The 14,816-nt window shown below is 46.0% G+C and overlaps 1 protein-coding gene across 7 annotated transcripts in view; it reads left to right on the forward strand.

Moving 5' to 3' along the window:
* Nucleotides 1-14,816, forward strand: part of CEP170B (centrosomal protein 170B) — a 59,386-nt gene continuing 44,570 nt past the window's right edge. For 6 of the 7 annotated variants that reach the window (XM_042048416.1, XM_042048419.1, XM_042048420.1 and 3 more), the window contains exons 1-2: nucleotides 1,296-1,431; nucleotides 13,316-13,405. In XM_042048416.1, coding sequence (XP_041904350.1) covers nucleotides 1,327-1,431; nucleotides 13,316-13,405 — 195 coding nt within the window. In that variant the 5' untranslated portion in view covers nucleotides 1,296-1,326. Of the gene's footprint in view, nucleotides 45-1,295; nucleotides 1,432-13,315; nucleotides 13,406-14,816 lie in introns of those variants that run through there. The other variant, XM_042048415.1, reaches the window with a different exon arrangement.

A 14,816-nucleotide genomic window follows, 5' to 3' on the forward strand; every position in this document is an offset into this window, starting at 1 on the left:
CGGGGCGCGGCGCCCGGCTGCCACCGCGCCGAGGGCCGCAGCAGGTAGGGCGGGCGGCGGGCGGGGGCCGGGGGGCTGCGGGGCCGGCACACAAAGGGCTGTGCCGGCGGCTCCCGGCTCCCCTCCCCGGGCGCTTTGTCGGGGCCGCGGTGTGTCGGGGCCGCTCGCGTGTCGTGACACGGGCGCGGCAGCCCGGACCGCCGGCTCCCGGCGCGGTAGGGAGGCGGCGGGAGGCGTGCGGGCTGTCCCCGTCCCCCCGCGGAGGTCACTCATCCCCACCTGCGCGCCCCGGGGCCGCCCGGGCCGGTGAGGCGGCGGTCGGGCCGGGGAGCGCCGCGCAGCCCGGGTAAAATGGAGATCTTCTCCCGGTGCGCTTAGGAATGCAGCTGGGAGCCCGGGAGGTGGGTGAGGGGAAGGCGAGAACCTGGCGTGTGCCACTGAATCTTCCTTCCTTCAGCCAGGGAGAGGAAAATGGGATGTTGTGGGAGAGGAAGGCGGAGAGGCCGCAGGAACAGGCTGCCCGCAGCGGGGCTGTAGCAGCGACAACAAACAGGTGTGGCCGGGAGAGTGCCCGGTGAGTGCCGCACGCAGGTCACAGCTGCCGCCCCTCCGCCTGCTGAGCACCGAAACCCCCGGTGGGAATCGCAGCCTGTGTTTCCTGTCCTGGGGTAGCAGAGCAGTTTGGTGTTTGAACCGGCCATGCAGCGGGGGAGGAAGGAAGGAAGGAAGGATTTGTGGGCTCCCAGCTTACATCAGGGTGGAAATGGGATGAGCAATAGGGAGGTTGGTCTCCTCCCTCCCAGCACTGGTTTAAGCGCTCCTGGGAATGCACTGTGAAAGGTTAGAGGAGCCACGTTATGTCACCTCACTGATGTGCTGGTCCACATCTTTGATGATGGGGAAAGCTCAAGCTGCGTAGCGCTGTGGTAGTGATGAGGAAATGTTCTGGAAAAGAGATTGGTTTTTTCTCTTCTCTTTTCCCACCATACTTCATAATTTCATTGAAGTTGGATGCTTCAATTTTTTAAACAATCCTTTTTTCAGACCCTTAGTCTTACTTTGCTGTAGGAATATTTTCAGGCTGCAGAGCTCCTACCCAGGGCACATGGGCAGCAGGTCCTGGCAGACACTTCACAACTGCTTGTTGTCACCAGAGATTTAAGATAGGAACACAAGTGCATGAGGCAGTGTTGGGTCCCATGGTAGAGGGAAATTTGGCAATGGTGGCTACACACTGTTGTATTTGCACACTTCATTAATAGCTCACTCTGTCTTGTGGATTTTTTTGTGTTTAGGATGTATAAAGGTTAAGTGCCAAGCGCCAAAATGAGCGTGACTTCGTGGTTCTTGGTGAGCAGCACTGGCATTCGCCATCGGCTCCCTCGGGAGATGATATTTGTTGGCAGAGATGACTGTGAACTCATGCTCCAGGTAACGTGGCTTTATTTATTTATTTATTTTTATTATTTCTCCCGAAGATGCAGTAGATGTGTATGTAATGCTGGGGATCTATAGAGATGTTTGATGCTTCTTCAAGTGACACCTTTTGAAAGGAACTTCCTCTTTTTATCCTGTGTCTTTGTTTCCCATGAAGACTTCATGTTTGTGACAGCGCAAGTGAGGTTTTCAGATTGCCATGTCATCAGATGGATAGGCTCCGTAGTGATGGGAGATTAATCAAATAGATTAACTGTCTTGATGCTACTAGAAGTAGTAAACAATTCTGTCCTGATCTGCGATTATGCTGCTGGTTTTTTTAGCTTTTAATACATGTGCTGTTTACATGTGATTTGAATGCAGGCAGGGTTTTTTGTTTACCTGTTTTTCCCTTTAAATTGGATTAAATTATTTATGCTGGTATTTCTCACTTAGGTGTTTTTATCGTGGTAGAAAATACTGATGTTTAGCAGAGGAAGTCTGTTTTGGTGGAGTGAGTAGGCTGGTGACCCCTTCCCAAAGTAATTGTGTTACTTGGGCAAACTTGCAGCTTCTGTCAGTACTTTCCATACCAGCATGTGTCTCTGCTGGACCTAATCCAACATGTCTGAAGTGTTGACTGTGGTCTGATGTTTGACAGCATAATGTAGTAGATGTCACTCCAGACAAATGGAGCTGGAATCTTGCAAAGAGCTTTTGACAGGAGCAGTTTAGCTCAGGAATTTGTAGAAGCTCAGAATTAAATTAGTGCCTCTGCTAGACCTATGCCATGAGTACTTAAATGCACAAAAAATGTTTGATTGCACCTGCCTGTCCCCCTTTTGCCCCTTTGTGAAGGTGGCACGTGTTCCTGTTGGTGGCAAAATTAGGAAGCTGCCTGCACAATGGAGACTCCCTCCTCATAATTTCCACTGCTGACCTGATGACAGGTATGTCCTAAATGCTGTGTTAATGATCTACTGAGGAGGCTGTGTTTGTAGTCGCTGCAGGGATTTTGTATGATATGTTAGTAAGAGGTCTGTTTAGAGAGGTAGAAATTCTTGTATAAGGTGTACTTGGAGGACAAGGTGCTGTCTAGCTGTAACAAAATGTCAGTGTCCACAAAAGGAGAGCTTGCAGTGTTTGTCCTGCTCTGCCTGCTGGCAGTGAATGGCATGGCTGTGCTGCAGGGGTAGAGTTAGAAGCTCCTGCTCCACAGCAGATCATTTGTTTGGGTTCTCCCATGAATCACACTATCTCTTACTTTGTGTTTCTACATGTCTGGCTGGTGAGGCATGTAAAGGTGACACATTAAAAATATCCTGATATTTGCTGTACGCCTGCATTTGGCTGCTCAGAAACCTGATTGCTGTCTCCTCTCATAACTTGAAGGGAGAAAACACTCAGTGGCCATGGTTTCCAGAAATGGTCTGAGTTTTAGGCTGCCCATCTTAATATCTTGTGAAGGTACTTGGGGTGTTGGGTTTTTTTTACTGTCAGATTTCAGTACTCTGAAAATCATGTCTCAAACTGTGCATGCTTAAATAAAAGTACCCAAATATCAGTTATGCTTAAAATGCACAGCTTGTTTCTCTAGTTGCTTATGGGATTAACTGGGTATCATGGATTGTGAGCCACTCCATACCAACCAGAGTATTTCATGGTTCTTTGCAAGTCTGAGCTGGCTTGTGAGTGTTGCTTGTGGACTACCCAACCTTGTGATGCTCTTCATTTGCTATGCACTTTTCTACAAGGTAAATGAATTGAGATTCCTGAAAGAGCCAGGAGTATCTGTGAAATGGTTGTATTTGGGGGCTTGTAGGTGGTGGGTGGTATTAAAAGAGGTTTCCATTATTTCACCTGAGTGAAGGCTCTGGATTGTCTATAAAAGCCAGCAGCTTGTGTTCATGTGACACTTTATAAACATACTAGGCTGCTACCTCCAGTAATAAAGCTTTTTCTTGGCTCACATGTAAGGTCTTGTTTTGAACAGCACAGCACATTCTTTTCCTAGCCATTTACTTATAAAGATGTTTTCCAGAGCTACCTGGGGCTCCAAATGAGATGTTTGTAGTAAGACTGAGAGCAGAAGAGAAGCTGTGAACAGAGAGACTTGATATCCAAGCAGAATTGTGTGTGAGCAGATGGAGGACAAGATCTAAAAATAGACTTTTTCCTTACTGTGACTGTCCATGTCACAAAATCATTGTGCAGACTGGCACAATCATTTGTCTTGGGAGAAGCTTAAGAAGCAGGGCAGTTATCAGAGCAGATGGACAGAGCTCTTGTGGCAATTATTTGCACCTTGTAGTATTTCTGTGGTACTGACCCTGAAACTGTATATTCACAGCACAGTTATTTTCCATATACATTTTGAGATATTGATACTTAATCCTTTAAAGTGCACAGCTGGGAACAGACTGGCAGTGACTAAGTGACCTGGTCAGTGTTTTTTCATCTTTAAGGCTGTTACTGCTTATTGATTTCATCGTGATATGGTTTGTGGTTCCCTGTTGAGACCATGTTGAGTCCCTGTTGAGACACTGTGCTCAAACATACAACACGGAGATAATCCTTGTCCTGGACACCTGCAGTCATGCCCTTCTCATTTTACTGTTTTAGGAGTGTCTTGTCTTTCGATATTTTCTTGTAACATGCTGTCTCAAGGTATTGGATCTCTAAACGGCAAAAAAGGATGGCTTTGTCACCAAACAATCAAGCTTTAGTTTTGTCTGGTTTTCTTATTTCATAATACAAGTAGTGGATTTGCTTTCTCATTAACAAACAGGTGAAGAAACCCAGAGTCTTTCATCTTAAAATTAAGTTGGTGTGATAGTGGAGAAACATAATCTACCTTGATATCTTCTATACCTGCTAAGAGGATTAGAAATATTTTAAATGTTTTTGCAGCTCTCTAAAGCTTCTAGTACAAGTAAATGCGAGATTTACATTGGGTTTGAATGTTAATGCATGGGTGAAAATGCTGTGTAGTGTAGCTGTAGCTTGGCATGCAGTGTTGCTATCAGAGCCAAGGGCTCAATTCTGCCCTCTTTCTAAGAAAAGTGTTTGATTTCTTCAACAGCCTCCCTGGTTCCTTCAGGTAACAGTCAACAAACTGCAAGAGTGTGGAAATCTGGACCTTCACTAACCTGCACTGGTGTGGGTATTTAATGTGAAGCTTGGGGGTGGTAGGAAGTAAAGCTCTAAAAAGGTTTACTCTTTTTAAAAATGAAAAATAAAAAAGTTTTTGGATCGTCATGAAGAAAATAATTTTTCCCTCCCCCAACATCCTTCTTGGGAGATGTAGCTGCCATTTTAATCAGCTTTGATAACTTGCTTAATGTGATGGATACTTAGGGGACAAACATTTTGCAAACTCGAAAATTTCCCTTAACCATTAAAGCATTCCCCTCTGCTCCTAAACAAAACATTTTTTTGCTTTTTTGCAAAATGTAAATATTTAACAGAATGGAAAGCAGGGTCATGATTTCCCTGTTTTTGTTTGAGAGTGATGTTTACTGGAAAATTTGTGGAATAAAAATGTTTAACCAGTGCTCTCTTGAGTATTTCCCTCCCTTTAGAGTGATGCTCTGGGCATGTGATTGTCCTACACTGGGTGAGTTTGCACACGAGTGTGAGTTACAGCAGGGGTAGGTGCAGGCACCATGGTGCTTTCTGTTTTATGCCTTTATCCTGTGTGCCTTTTGAGACAGCCTGACATTTCCTATCAGGAGACACTGTTTGCAATTGCTTATAACTCTGCTAAACTTTGTAGCTGTTTGGGATGAGAGTTTATTTTCCAGGCGTCTGTTTTAGGCAGTGTGTTCTGGATGCAATCATTTATCTCCCTTCTTTGGTCTTAGCTGTGAGCAACTCTGAGAAAAATGCTGTTTTCTTCAGTTCAATTATTTTAAAGTATATTTAACCTGTTCTTTGAAGTTCTGGCATTGTAGAGCTGGGGCAGTGAAGCTTTTCAAGAGTGAATGACTAGGTTGAAGGTGGTGGTCTGTTTTTTTCGCTAATCAATAATCTAAATGTGTTTGACCAAGTTCCAAACCTTTGAATAAAACCTGGAGTTTGAATGTGGTCAGCAGGGACCTACTTGATACTATTGTCTTAAGTAATTTCATCTGGGAGTGAGGTTGGCGAGAGGATGGAGTGCAGAAGCATCGCAGGTTGGGCAAAGAGGAACTGGGTGCAGATACTGACAAGGCTGGGGTGTAGATGTAAGAGCAGCTGTGCTAGATTAGATCAAGGTGCACCTGACCTGGCATCCTGGCTCAGACAGTGGTCAAAGCAGCTCTCAAGGAAAGGGCAAGGACAAGCCAAGAGGGTAATGATACTTCCAGAGTGCTTCTTCAATCTTTTCACTTGTGTTTCAGGAAGCCAGAGGTCAGATCTTTGCATCTAGTGGTTGGATTTCTACTCTATAAAGCTTCACCAAGAGATGAAGATTTGGCTAAGTGAGGAAGTGTAAGGATTCTGTTTGTGCAGTGAGAGGAGGAGCAGCAGGACTTGGAAAAGTGGAGGGGGTGGTGCAGATAGGGCAGAAGCTGCTCAGTGTGGGCTAAGCGGGCATTACAGGATGTGGCTGCTGAGCAGCATCGCCCTTAGGCCTGAGATGGGTCAGGACTTGCTGTTATTCTGGTGTCAGCAGAGAACTGAGAAAAGCTCCTAGCCAAGCATCTGTCACTGGTCCAGATGGGACTTCACATGCTGTTTATGATACCAATTAGTCAGTTCAAGTGGTAGGGCCTTGTGAGCTGAACACACAAGTTCGTTCTTCTGGTGAATCACATAAAGGTAACAATACTGTGTTTTCCTCTTTTTAGCTTGCTCTGTTAAAAAGCCAGGGAATTACAAGCATTCTAGGCACTGAAGGAATATTCTTATGGCTGCTAAGTCAAGTGTTTATAACTGCAGAGCAGTTACAACACACTACTGTGAAGGCTGCTGAAGGCTGCCTGTGTAATCCTGCCTCTGCCCCTGTGTACATAGGCATGAAGATGCAATCTGTTATTGTGTCGTTCCCGGATATTTTTCCCCGCAGGATCTGTTCTGTGTCTGGTATGCAGGGTGCACGGCATGCTCCACAAATAATAGAGTGCAAAGATGAACTCTGCCTGTGTGTGACATCTGGTCAAATTACGATTTCACTGACCTGATGTATCCTGCCTTCCCTGGGCCATACTTGATAATACGATGTCTCTCCTATGTAGTTTAGTAACTGCATACATAAACAAATGTGAATAGGTGTGGTGTAGGTTGTCTACAACATTATGCTGGGAAGAAGCAGATGGTGTGAACTTGGTAGGTGATCTTTTTCCTGGTCCTTCTAGGTGAATTCACTACAGTGCAGAAATTGTATCCCTCCATTGCTCACGTCCAGCACTGGGAGCTCCTAGAAGAAGCTGAGGGGAATCTCTGCTGGTTTTTGTGTCTGGACCTCCTTCCCCATGGAAGTGCAGGGTTGATGTGGGAAGCTGTAGTTGGGACATGGAGATGCCCCGCCCGTGCTGTTTTGCTGCAGTTATCCGGAGGGTGTGAACAAGCACCTAAGTTAGTCCCTGGGTGTTGGGAATTGCTAAGAGTAATTCATTAGGTGTTACAAAGGAAGTAAGTGTCTTACAGAAGGGAATGGATCTAGCCTTGGGAGCGTGCTGCTTTTTGACAGGTAGTGTTTCCAGGTGCTGGGAGAGCAGCTGTGGGAGGAAGGATGCACATCCTGTATTTCCAGGTCTAGAGTTGTTTTTTTGGCTCTTCCTTGTCCCATTGTGTTCTGTTAATGTGCAGTTGATGGAAGAAGGTTACGATGCCTGATGAGATGTGGGTGTAGGAGGCTGGAGGCATAGCAGGACCAGCAGACTTTGGAGGGCAGTTCATTGCTGGAGGCAGTGTAGGGAGAGAGGTGATGGTGGCACTGGAGGCAGGTAGTTGTTAGGGTTGAGGGGGCTTCATGCAGCTGGCAAGGTGCTGGAAGCCTGGACTGCCAAAGGAGGGTTTGTCCCACTCTGGAGTGGGCAGAGAAAACAGGGACCTCTTCCTTGTATGAGATCCTGATCCAGGCAGTAGCAGCTCAGATGCACTATAAAAATTCAGGCTTCTGTCCCACCTAAAATGATGCTTTTCCATGCCTCCTGGGTGGCCATGTAAAACAAAGGGAAAGGCAGTGCATCTGCGGGGCAGCATGCTCCCTGCCTGCGGTCAGGATCTGACCCTGGGTCACTTGAACCAGTTCACTTTGGGCATGGGGAACCAGCAAGCAAAAACCCATTTTACCCCAAAATAACGGGTTAAGTTTTTATGGGAACCATGCCAGCCTCCAAATCCCTTTGCCAAGCTGTGGGGATTACAGTTTCATTTTCCTGGGGGATTTCTCTCTTTTGTTCAGTGCCTTATTTTGCTTGAATACTCAGGCCCTGGTTCAGCCACAGATCCACAAAGCCCATGATCTTGGCTGCAGCAAAGCTGAAGGCAGGAGCCTCTGCAGCCTGGGAGCTGTAAAGTGAGTGAGCCCCAGGATGAGGTGGCTACACTTGCTGAAGAGATTTGTCTGCTTAGGCAGAGTCATTAGAAGCTGGCAGCACCTGCCCCTGGGAGCAATCAGGCTGCCACAGGGGTGGCACTCTTGCAACCAGCCTGGGGCAGGATGGAGCGTTCACTGATGTTCTGGAAAAGTACTGAACGGGCCAGTGCATGCAACGCTGTGAAATGCTTTGTGGTGAAAGAGGGAGACCCAGTGTTCACATCTGTCATTAAATGTTATCCAGCTTCTTACTTTTGAACAGCAAAATTCGCATCTCAGGCCAGAATGCAAGGGATTTTTTTTTTTTTTTTTAATTTGGTTTTGTCTGTCTCCACTCTAAAGTGGGACACCTGCAGAGGTTTGTATTTCCTTACTGGGACACTTGTGCAGAGCACAGTACTGGCAGAAATGTAACCTGTTCACTATGGAAAGTATTTGAGCAACTGTTTTATTGCATGCTGCCACCAGAACGCTGCAGTTATTTTGTGCCAGAAGTGCACAGCAGACTGCAGTGAGGAACAGGGAAACTGCTCATGTTTGTTTATTTTATCTCCAATACCACGATGCCTCACGGCACTGGCAGGGCTGAGGTCCAAATCTCAACCCCAACCAGTACGTTTTCACCCATGGTAATTCTCCTGAGAAAAAAGTAGCATCTGTATCTACTTAGACAGCTGAGCTGCGTCTGCTCCCTGGCCCTGTGGGGAAACACAGGCTGTCTGGCTGTGTTTCTCCTCCTGCCTTCCTAGGCAAGTCTTTTTTCCTTGTGGATTTTGCTTGGCATGTCTGCAGCTCATCCTTTCATCCCGAGTGCCCTGTTCTGTGGATCAGACCCTTCACAAAACACAAAGCTGTTGGGTATGTGCAGCACACGTAGCATTTGTGCCTCCATGGAGATTCCTGCAAGCTTTTGAAGCTGATTTTGCTGATTTGATGATGTGTGCAGTTTTGAGACTCACAAGTGAGCTGCCTAGTTGCACGGCTGATTGGAGACTGCTGATCCAAGGTGTCAGCACCACTGTGGGACTGGCAGACCCACATGTACCATTCCTATGTTTTGGACTATCTGGTTAATGTGATCTTGGAAGAAAGAAGAGCTATATATGAAGTACCTCCATCCTCAGTTATATGCTGTGTGTGCATTTTGTCTACTAGGTATTTAAAACATGATGCATGGTAGATAGTATGACAGAACAGCAGCACAACCTTATATTAGGAAGTGATTTGAATGTCTGGAAATTCCAGCTGTGGATGAGGGCTGAGTGTAGTAACAAATCAGTGTCCATGTTTTCCCTGCAGAGAAGTATAAATGTTCTTAATCAGAAGAGCACACGTGTTTTCCTGAGAGTTGTTTTCATTTGATAACAGGTCCAGTGTTGGGACATGGTGAGAATGCTATGTTCTTCCTTCATTCCCAGCCTGTCGGAGTGTAGCCTTGTTTCTTGCCTGCAGATCACCAGTGCTTAAGAGAATACCTCCCTTCCTTGCCTTCTTTTCCCCTTCTCAACCTCCTCTGAGGTGTTCTAGCTCCGGTTTGGCTGTTCAGATCTCTTACCTGTAGCTCAGGACTGCTGCTCACCCCATCACAATTGCTCTTCTGGTGAAACAGATTAACTGCAAGGATGTACTGGTTATTTTTTGCTTTTGATATCTGGATAGGTAATTGAGGTTTCTTATTAACACTTCATTGGAAATTCTGTTGGGTTTTTTTTTGTCTTGGACCCCTCTAGCCTCTCCTGACAGATGGATCAGTCTTGCCTTTTGTTGGTGGAGGTCATGGCTGATCATTAAGCAAGACTCAGTATTTGGTGCACATGTGCATTTAGGCTAGGAAGTCCTCTTATATTAGTGATTCAGTCAACTTAATTGCAGTTTTTCAATTTATAGATGGCTGAAATCTTTTCAGTGAAGTTGCAGACGGCTGGGAGCTCTGCACCCATGGGCAGCTCTGTAATGTGTTGACTCAGGCTTCTTAAAACACTTTCTGTGATTCAGCAGGTCACTCCTTAGAAACCACTGGCCTGCTGGGCTGAAGTGACTTCTGCAGGACTGTTCTTGGGCTCTCAGCTGTTAGCAGCATGGAGACTGGTTAGTCTCCTCTTGGGAAGTGGGATTGAGGCAGCCTGCTCCTCTCTGAGACAAAAGCACCGTCAGCCACCGGGTTGCTGCTGTCGCTGCACGCAAGAGCAGTTTATGTTAAATGTGACTGATGTTGAAATAAACCACACCTCAGTTCTCAAGTAAGAGTGACCTTTGGCAAGTCTGCATTAAAATAAATAAGGTGTGATTTTAGTTATTTTAAGTTGAGTTTCCTTGGAGACAGGCCCCTAGGAACTCCTGCTGCCAGTTCCTGTGATGTTTTCTAGCATAACATAAACAAAACTAAGAAAATTCCTCTCTTCTCCACAAAAGCATGAAATTTCACAGAAGTGCAATCAGCATAACAGTTTGCCTTGTTCCTGATGTGCTCTTAAAGAGATGGTGAGAGGTTGTATGAAGACTGTGGGTCAGATTTTGCATGTTGTTTTGACTCCTTTTGCTGTGGGCTTTCTTGAACACAGCCGGAACTTCCTTGAAAAACAGAGTGGCATAAATGGGTTCCTTTGGTGACCTCTTCGTGCATTTATGTAGGGGAATATCATGTTGCTAGAATACGTGTCTGCTCCCCTGAGATGACCCTCATCTGACTGGGGACCCCTGAGTGGCTGAAGTCAGCTGTTGTGGAACACAGCAGACCAAAGGCTGTGCTCACTTACATCAGGGTCAGATGCAGGGCAAACTGAATTTTTCAGAGACAGCTGGTTCCCAAAAATAAACTTCTTTTTAAGTGACCTGTGATTCATTTAAAATCAGATACCAAATGAAATCTACCCCAATTTTTTGTCTGGGTTAACTTTTTGGGGTGGAAGCCTTTCTGCCCTTGGAAGGGGGCTAAACGGTTTGTTCTGCCTTTAGAATCTGTTAATCTTTAAATGAGCCTCCATGATGTACTGTAAAAAGCTAAAGCAAACACTGCTGCCCCAGTTAATCAGCATTCCCTTGCATCTTGTTGGGAGCAGTGACGTCCACAATTTTGAGTAGCAGAGGGATCACAGAGAAGACAGACCACATCTGTGCTGTGCAGGCACAGTCCCCTGTGCATGGTTGTCTTTGACTCCAGTGGGATGAAGCACAGTACATAAATGCCCATGGATAGGGAGAGGGGATGGTCTACCCCTTCCGCTTTGTAGGTGAGGTGTGGTGAGTCCTCCAGGGAGCCCCAGTCCAGGTGCACTACTCACACAGCCAGGTTGTTGTGGGGACAGACTCTGGGCTTGCATCCCTCCAAAGGGTGTGAGGGACCATGTGACAGGTCAGGAACAGCCCCAGCTTTTGTAGGATCAGCTGCTCTGATGCTTGAGGCTGTGACTGGAGACTCTTCTTGTCCTCAGGGCCGTATGCTGAGTTGCAGGGCCTGGGCAATGTCCCTCGACTGTCCTCACCTGGACCATCCTTACCTTGCACTGCACACACCTGCCACAGCCACTTGGGTCATTGAAAAATAGACCGAGGAGCTGCACCTGGTGTGAATAATAAGAGAGAAGCAGCAGCATCGCACTGCAGATGCTTAAGACCTGCCCTGCCTTGAGGTCAGGGGTCAGACACCAAGTGTGGGGATGGCATGGGGCGCGGGGTTTTTGTGTGCTCCTCCTGGGAGGGCATTGCTGTGTCTTGGTTCTCATGTTTAGTGCTCAGCATAGCAGGAGACATGGGTGGGATGTCCCCAACCATGTTGTCTCTGCCTGTCCCACCAGCTGTTGTTTGTGTCTTGGTGGGGGTGATTGCTGTCTGAGCAGCATCAGTTGGGTAGCAAACATGGAGTGCTTCCTTGTTAAGTCCAGCAGCATGGAGATAACTGTATCAGTGAGGGAGCTGGAGCCATGGGGTCACTTGCTCCTCTCCTCACTGCCTCTGCTTGGGGTGACATGTCATAAATAGTGTGAGGGACATTGCAAAGTGGAAGGGCAAGCTTCTGGCCAGGTATATGCTTAGTTCATGTTGGTACTTCAGGGTTAATCTGGAGGATGTGTCTCCTGGGCTGATGGATGCTTTGCAGGGGAAGGAGGTTCTCAGGTGTTGTGATATTTCCAATGTGCTTGACACTGGCAGGGCCAGAAGAAATTCCTGCAAATAGTAGCAGTTTGTGTGAAAAAAGCCTCTTTTGTTTTCACCAAGGAATTCCCTGAAACAATCTTTGCCTCTGCATGCTTGCAAGAAGCCAGATAATGGCTTGCTGAGAGCTGTGCTGTGGAAACCAGTGTGTTTATACTTGGCAAAAGGGAAGGACTTTTCAGCAAGAACTTGTTGGTTGGTACCCAGGAAGAAGAGGATTAGCTGACTTGGAGCCTGGCTGTTCTCCCTGCTCTGGTAGCATGCCCTCCCCTCCCCTGGCCTGAGATACCAGGGAGGTCTCAGTGCTGCATGTATGTGCTGATGGAGCGACTGCTGGGGGTCAACTGCCTGGGGTCAACTGCAGCAAGGATTCGAGTTACGAGAGGCAGCAGGTCTAAATACAGACAGTCTGGTGTCTTTATAGCTGTAACACACCATGTTTCAAAATTATTCATACATCTTGTTATAGCACTTCTTCAGAAGTCTGACACAATGCCTGCTCAAGTGTCATACTCTCTTTTGAAGATAAGGTGCATTACTTGTGCATTGTGACAAAGCCAGTGGCACCAGATCACTGTCAAGTTCAGTGTTCTCAAACCCAGCTTACAATTTAAATTTTCCTGGAGTTGCGTGCTTTCTCATTCCAGTTTTACTAACCTCTCTCTAACTTGGAACACATCCTAAAATTTAAATCAATTCCAGGACATAATCCTGGGAACAGTGTAAATTTTTAGGAATAAGTTTAGTTTGTAACTTAAGAATTTTTTTCCTTTGAAAAATAGGAAGAAATGATCCCAAGTAGTATCATCTCTAGTGATGAGGCCATTTGCCTCAGCAGTTGAAAAATGGAGCTCTTCTAGCTCATGCTGGCTCAGATCCTGGCCCCTAGGATTTCAGTTTGACTGGTTTTGTTCAGTGTGTATTGATATAATTTATTGAAATTATGGCATAGTCTTGACAGCCTTCAGCAATTTTTTAAAAACTTTTTCTTTTCCCTTCTCCATGCAAATAGTGTATTGTCTTCAAACTCTGCAAACAACCATGGAAGCATTTACTGATATCCTTCAATTATATATAGTAGTACATAGTATTTAATCCTTTCTGCTTTCCCCCTCTGTCCCCCTACCCCATATGAAGTCAGTTTAATGTCTCAGTGTTGCTCTGGTTAACAGTGTCTCTTATGCCTGACCCGTCTCACGCTCATTGTGCTTCCATTGCCAGTCCCGCAGTGTGGATAAGCAGCACGCTGTAATCAACTATGACAAGGAGAAGGATGAGCACTGGGTGAAGGATCTCGGAAGCTTAAACGGGGTGAGTACCAAACCTCCCAGCTGGCAGGGACGACTTCACACTGTGCTGAGTCTGCAAGTGCTCGTGCACTCGCTGAATCCTGCTCTCAGACCCTTTTGGGTCACTGCAGCTGTTGGCATGAGTTAAGCCAAACATGCATAATTATTTGCAAGGCCTGAGGTGGAGGTCATGTAGCATCTCCTCTTGGGAGGGGGAAGCCTTGGTGAGTATTGTACTACTTTTTCCCCCTCTCTACTGGTGTCCTTGCAGAACGCTTCAGGGCTCACAAAACCATAAAGCCTCTTGCAAAAGGGGAGGAAATAAATTCAGTTTTGTGTTGGGGATGTTAACTTTAAACTGGTGGAGATTCTGGAGCAGCTGTTCAGCATGAGCAGGGTGACCTTTTGATGGTTCAATTGTCAGTGCACGGAGTGATTTATGGGATGATGGGACATTTAATTTTGTTGGGGAGAGCCTACTTAAAACCACCTCTTTTTTTTTTAAATAATAAAAATTGCTTTTTTGCCTGCCTTGAGCCTGGTTTGCATGAAGACTGAGGAATAATGTGAGCAAGGAAGAGGGAACTGAGCCTGACTGATTCTTAACCCTTGCTCTGGTCCAACTCACGCAGTGGTGTTAGGCACCTGAGTTCCATGATATTTAAATACACCACTGTTGTTAAAAATGTCCTAATGTCATAGCATGCCTCTGTTTTGGCAGTTTCTTCATACAAGTGGAGCTATTCCTCTGCTGGGGCAGGCCTAAGCTAGATTCACATAATTGTCTTCCCAGTGGGGGTTTTACTGCAGCCATTGTTTTGGACTTGGAAACAGAAGCCCTCCACCATCACAACCACAAAACCACAAGAGGAGCCCTGAAGCTTGTACAAAAACAGTGGCTAAAGCAGCCCTCAGCCATTCTGCCTCTTCTGGCATCTGAACACAGCAAGAATGAGGGCTAATCCTTCTCAGCCTAATAGCTGAAGGCAGAGAGCCCTGCTGAAATGGGAATATTTCCAGTAACTGGTCTGGACTCTAGCTGGATCCCTGGTTCAAAACCTGGTATTTAACTCATGGTGGCAAAATAACAGCTGAAAATTCTGATTGCAAGGGAAGGAAGGCTTGTACCACTAATTATTTTCTATCTGCACATGCTAAAGTATATGAATTTACAACATTTTAATAGTAGACTTATGCTTAGAGAGACAGTGGAGTAAAAGGAGTTACAGCGGTGCCTGTCTTCTGCAGCTGAATCAAACACTTCTATTGAAAAAAACTGTTGTGGCCAAACCAAATTTTACATGCAAGAAACATGTCTTTATTTGAAAATTGTCACAAAAACTTGTTTTCCCCCCTGAAACAAAAGAAATCACTTTGGAGGACCTTGATTTTAAATCCATTTTCAGAATTTCCTTTAATTTTTATTTGACTTT

This window comes from Corvus kubaryi, unplaced genomic scaffold (assembly GCF_017639235.1).
Source record: "Corvus kubaryi isolate FWS band 111438036 unplaced genomic scaffold, C.kubaryi_AGA036_p1.0 66, whole genome shotgun sequence".
Lineage (NCBI taxonomy): Eukaryota > Metazoa > Chordata > Aves > Passeriformes > Corvidae > Corvus > Corvus kubaryi.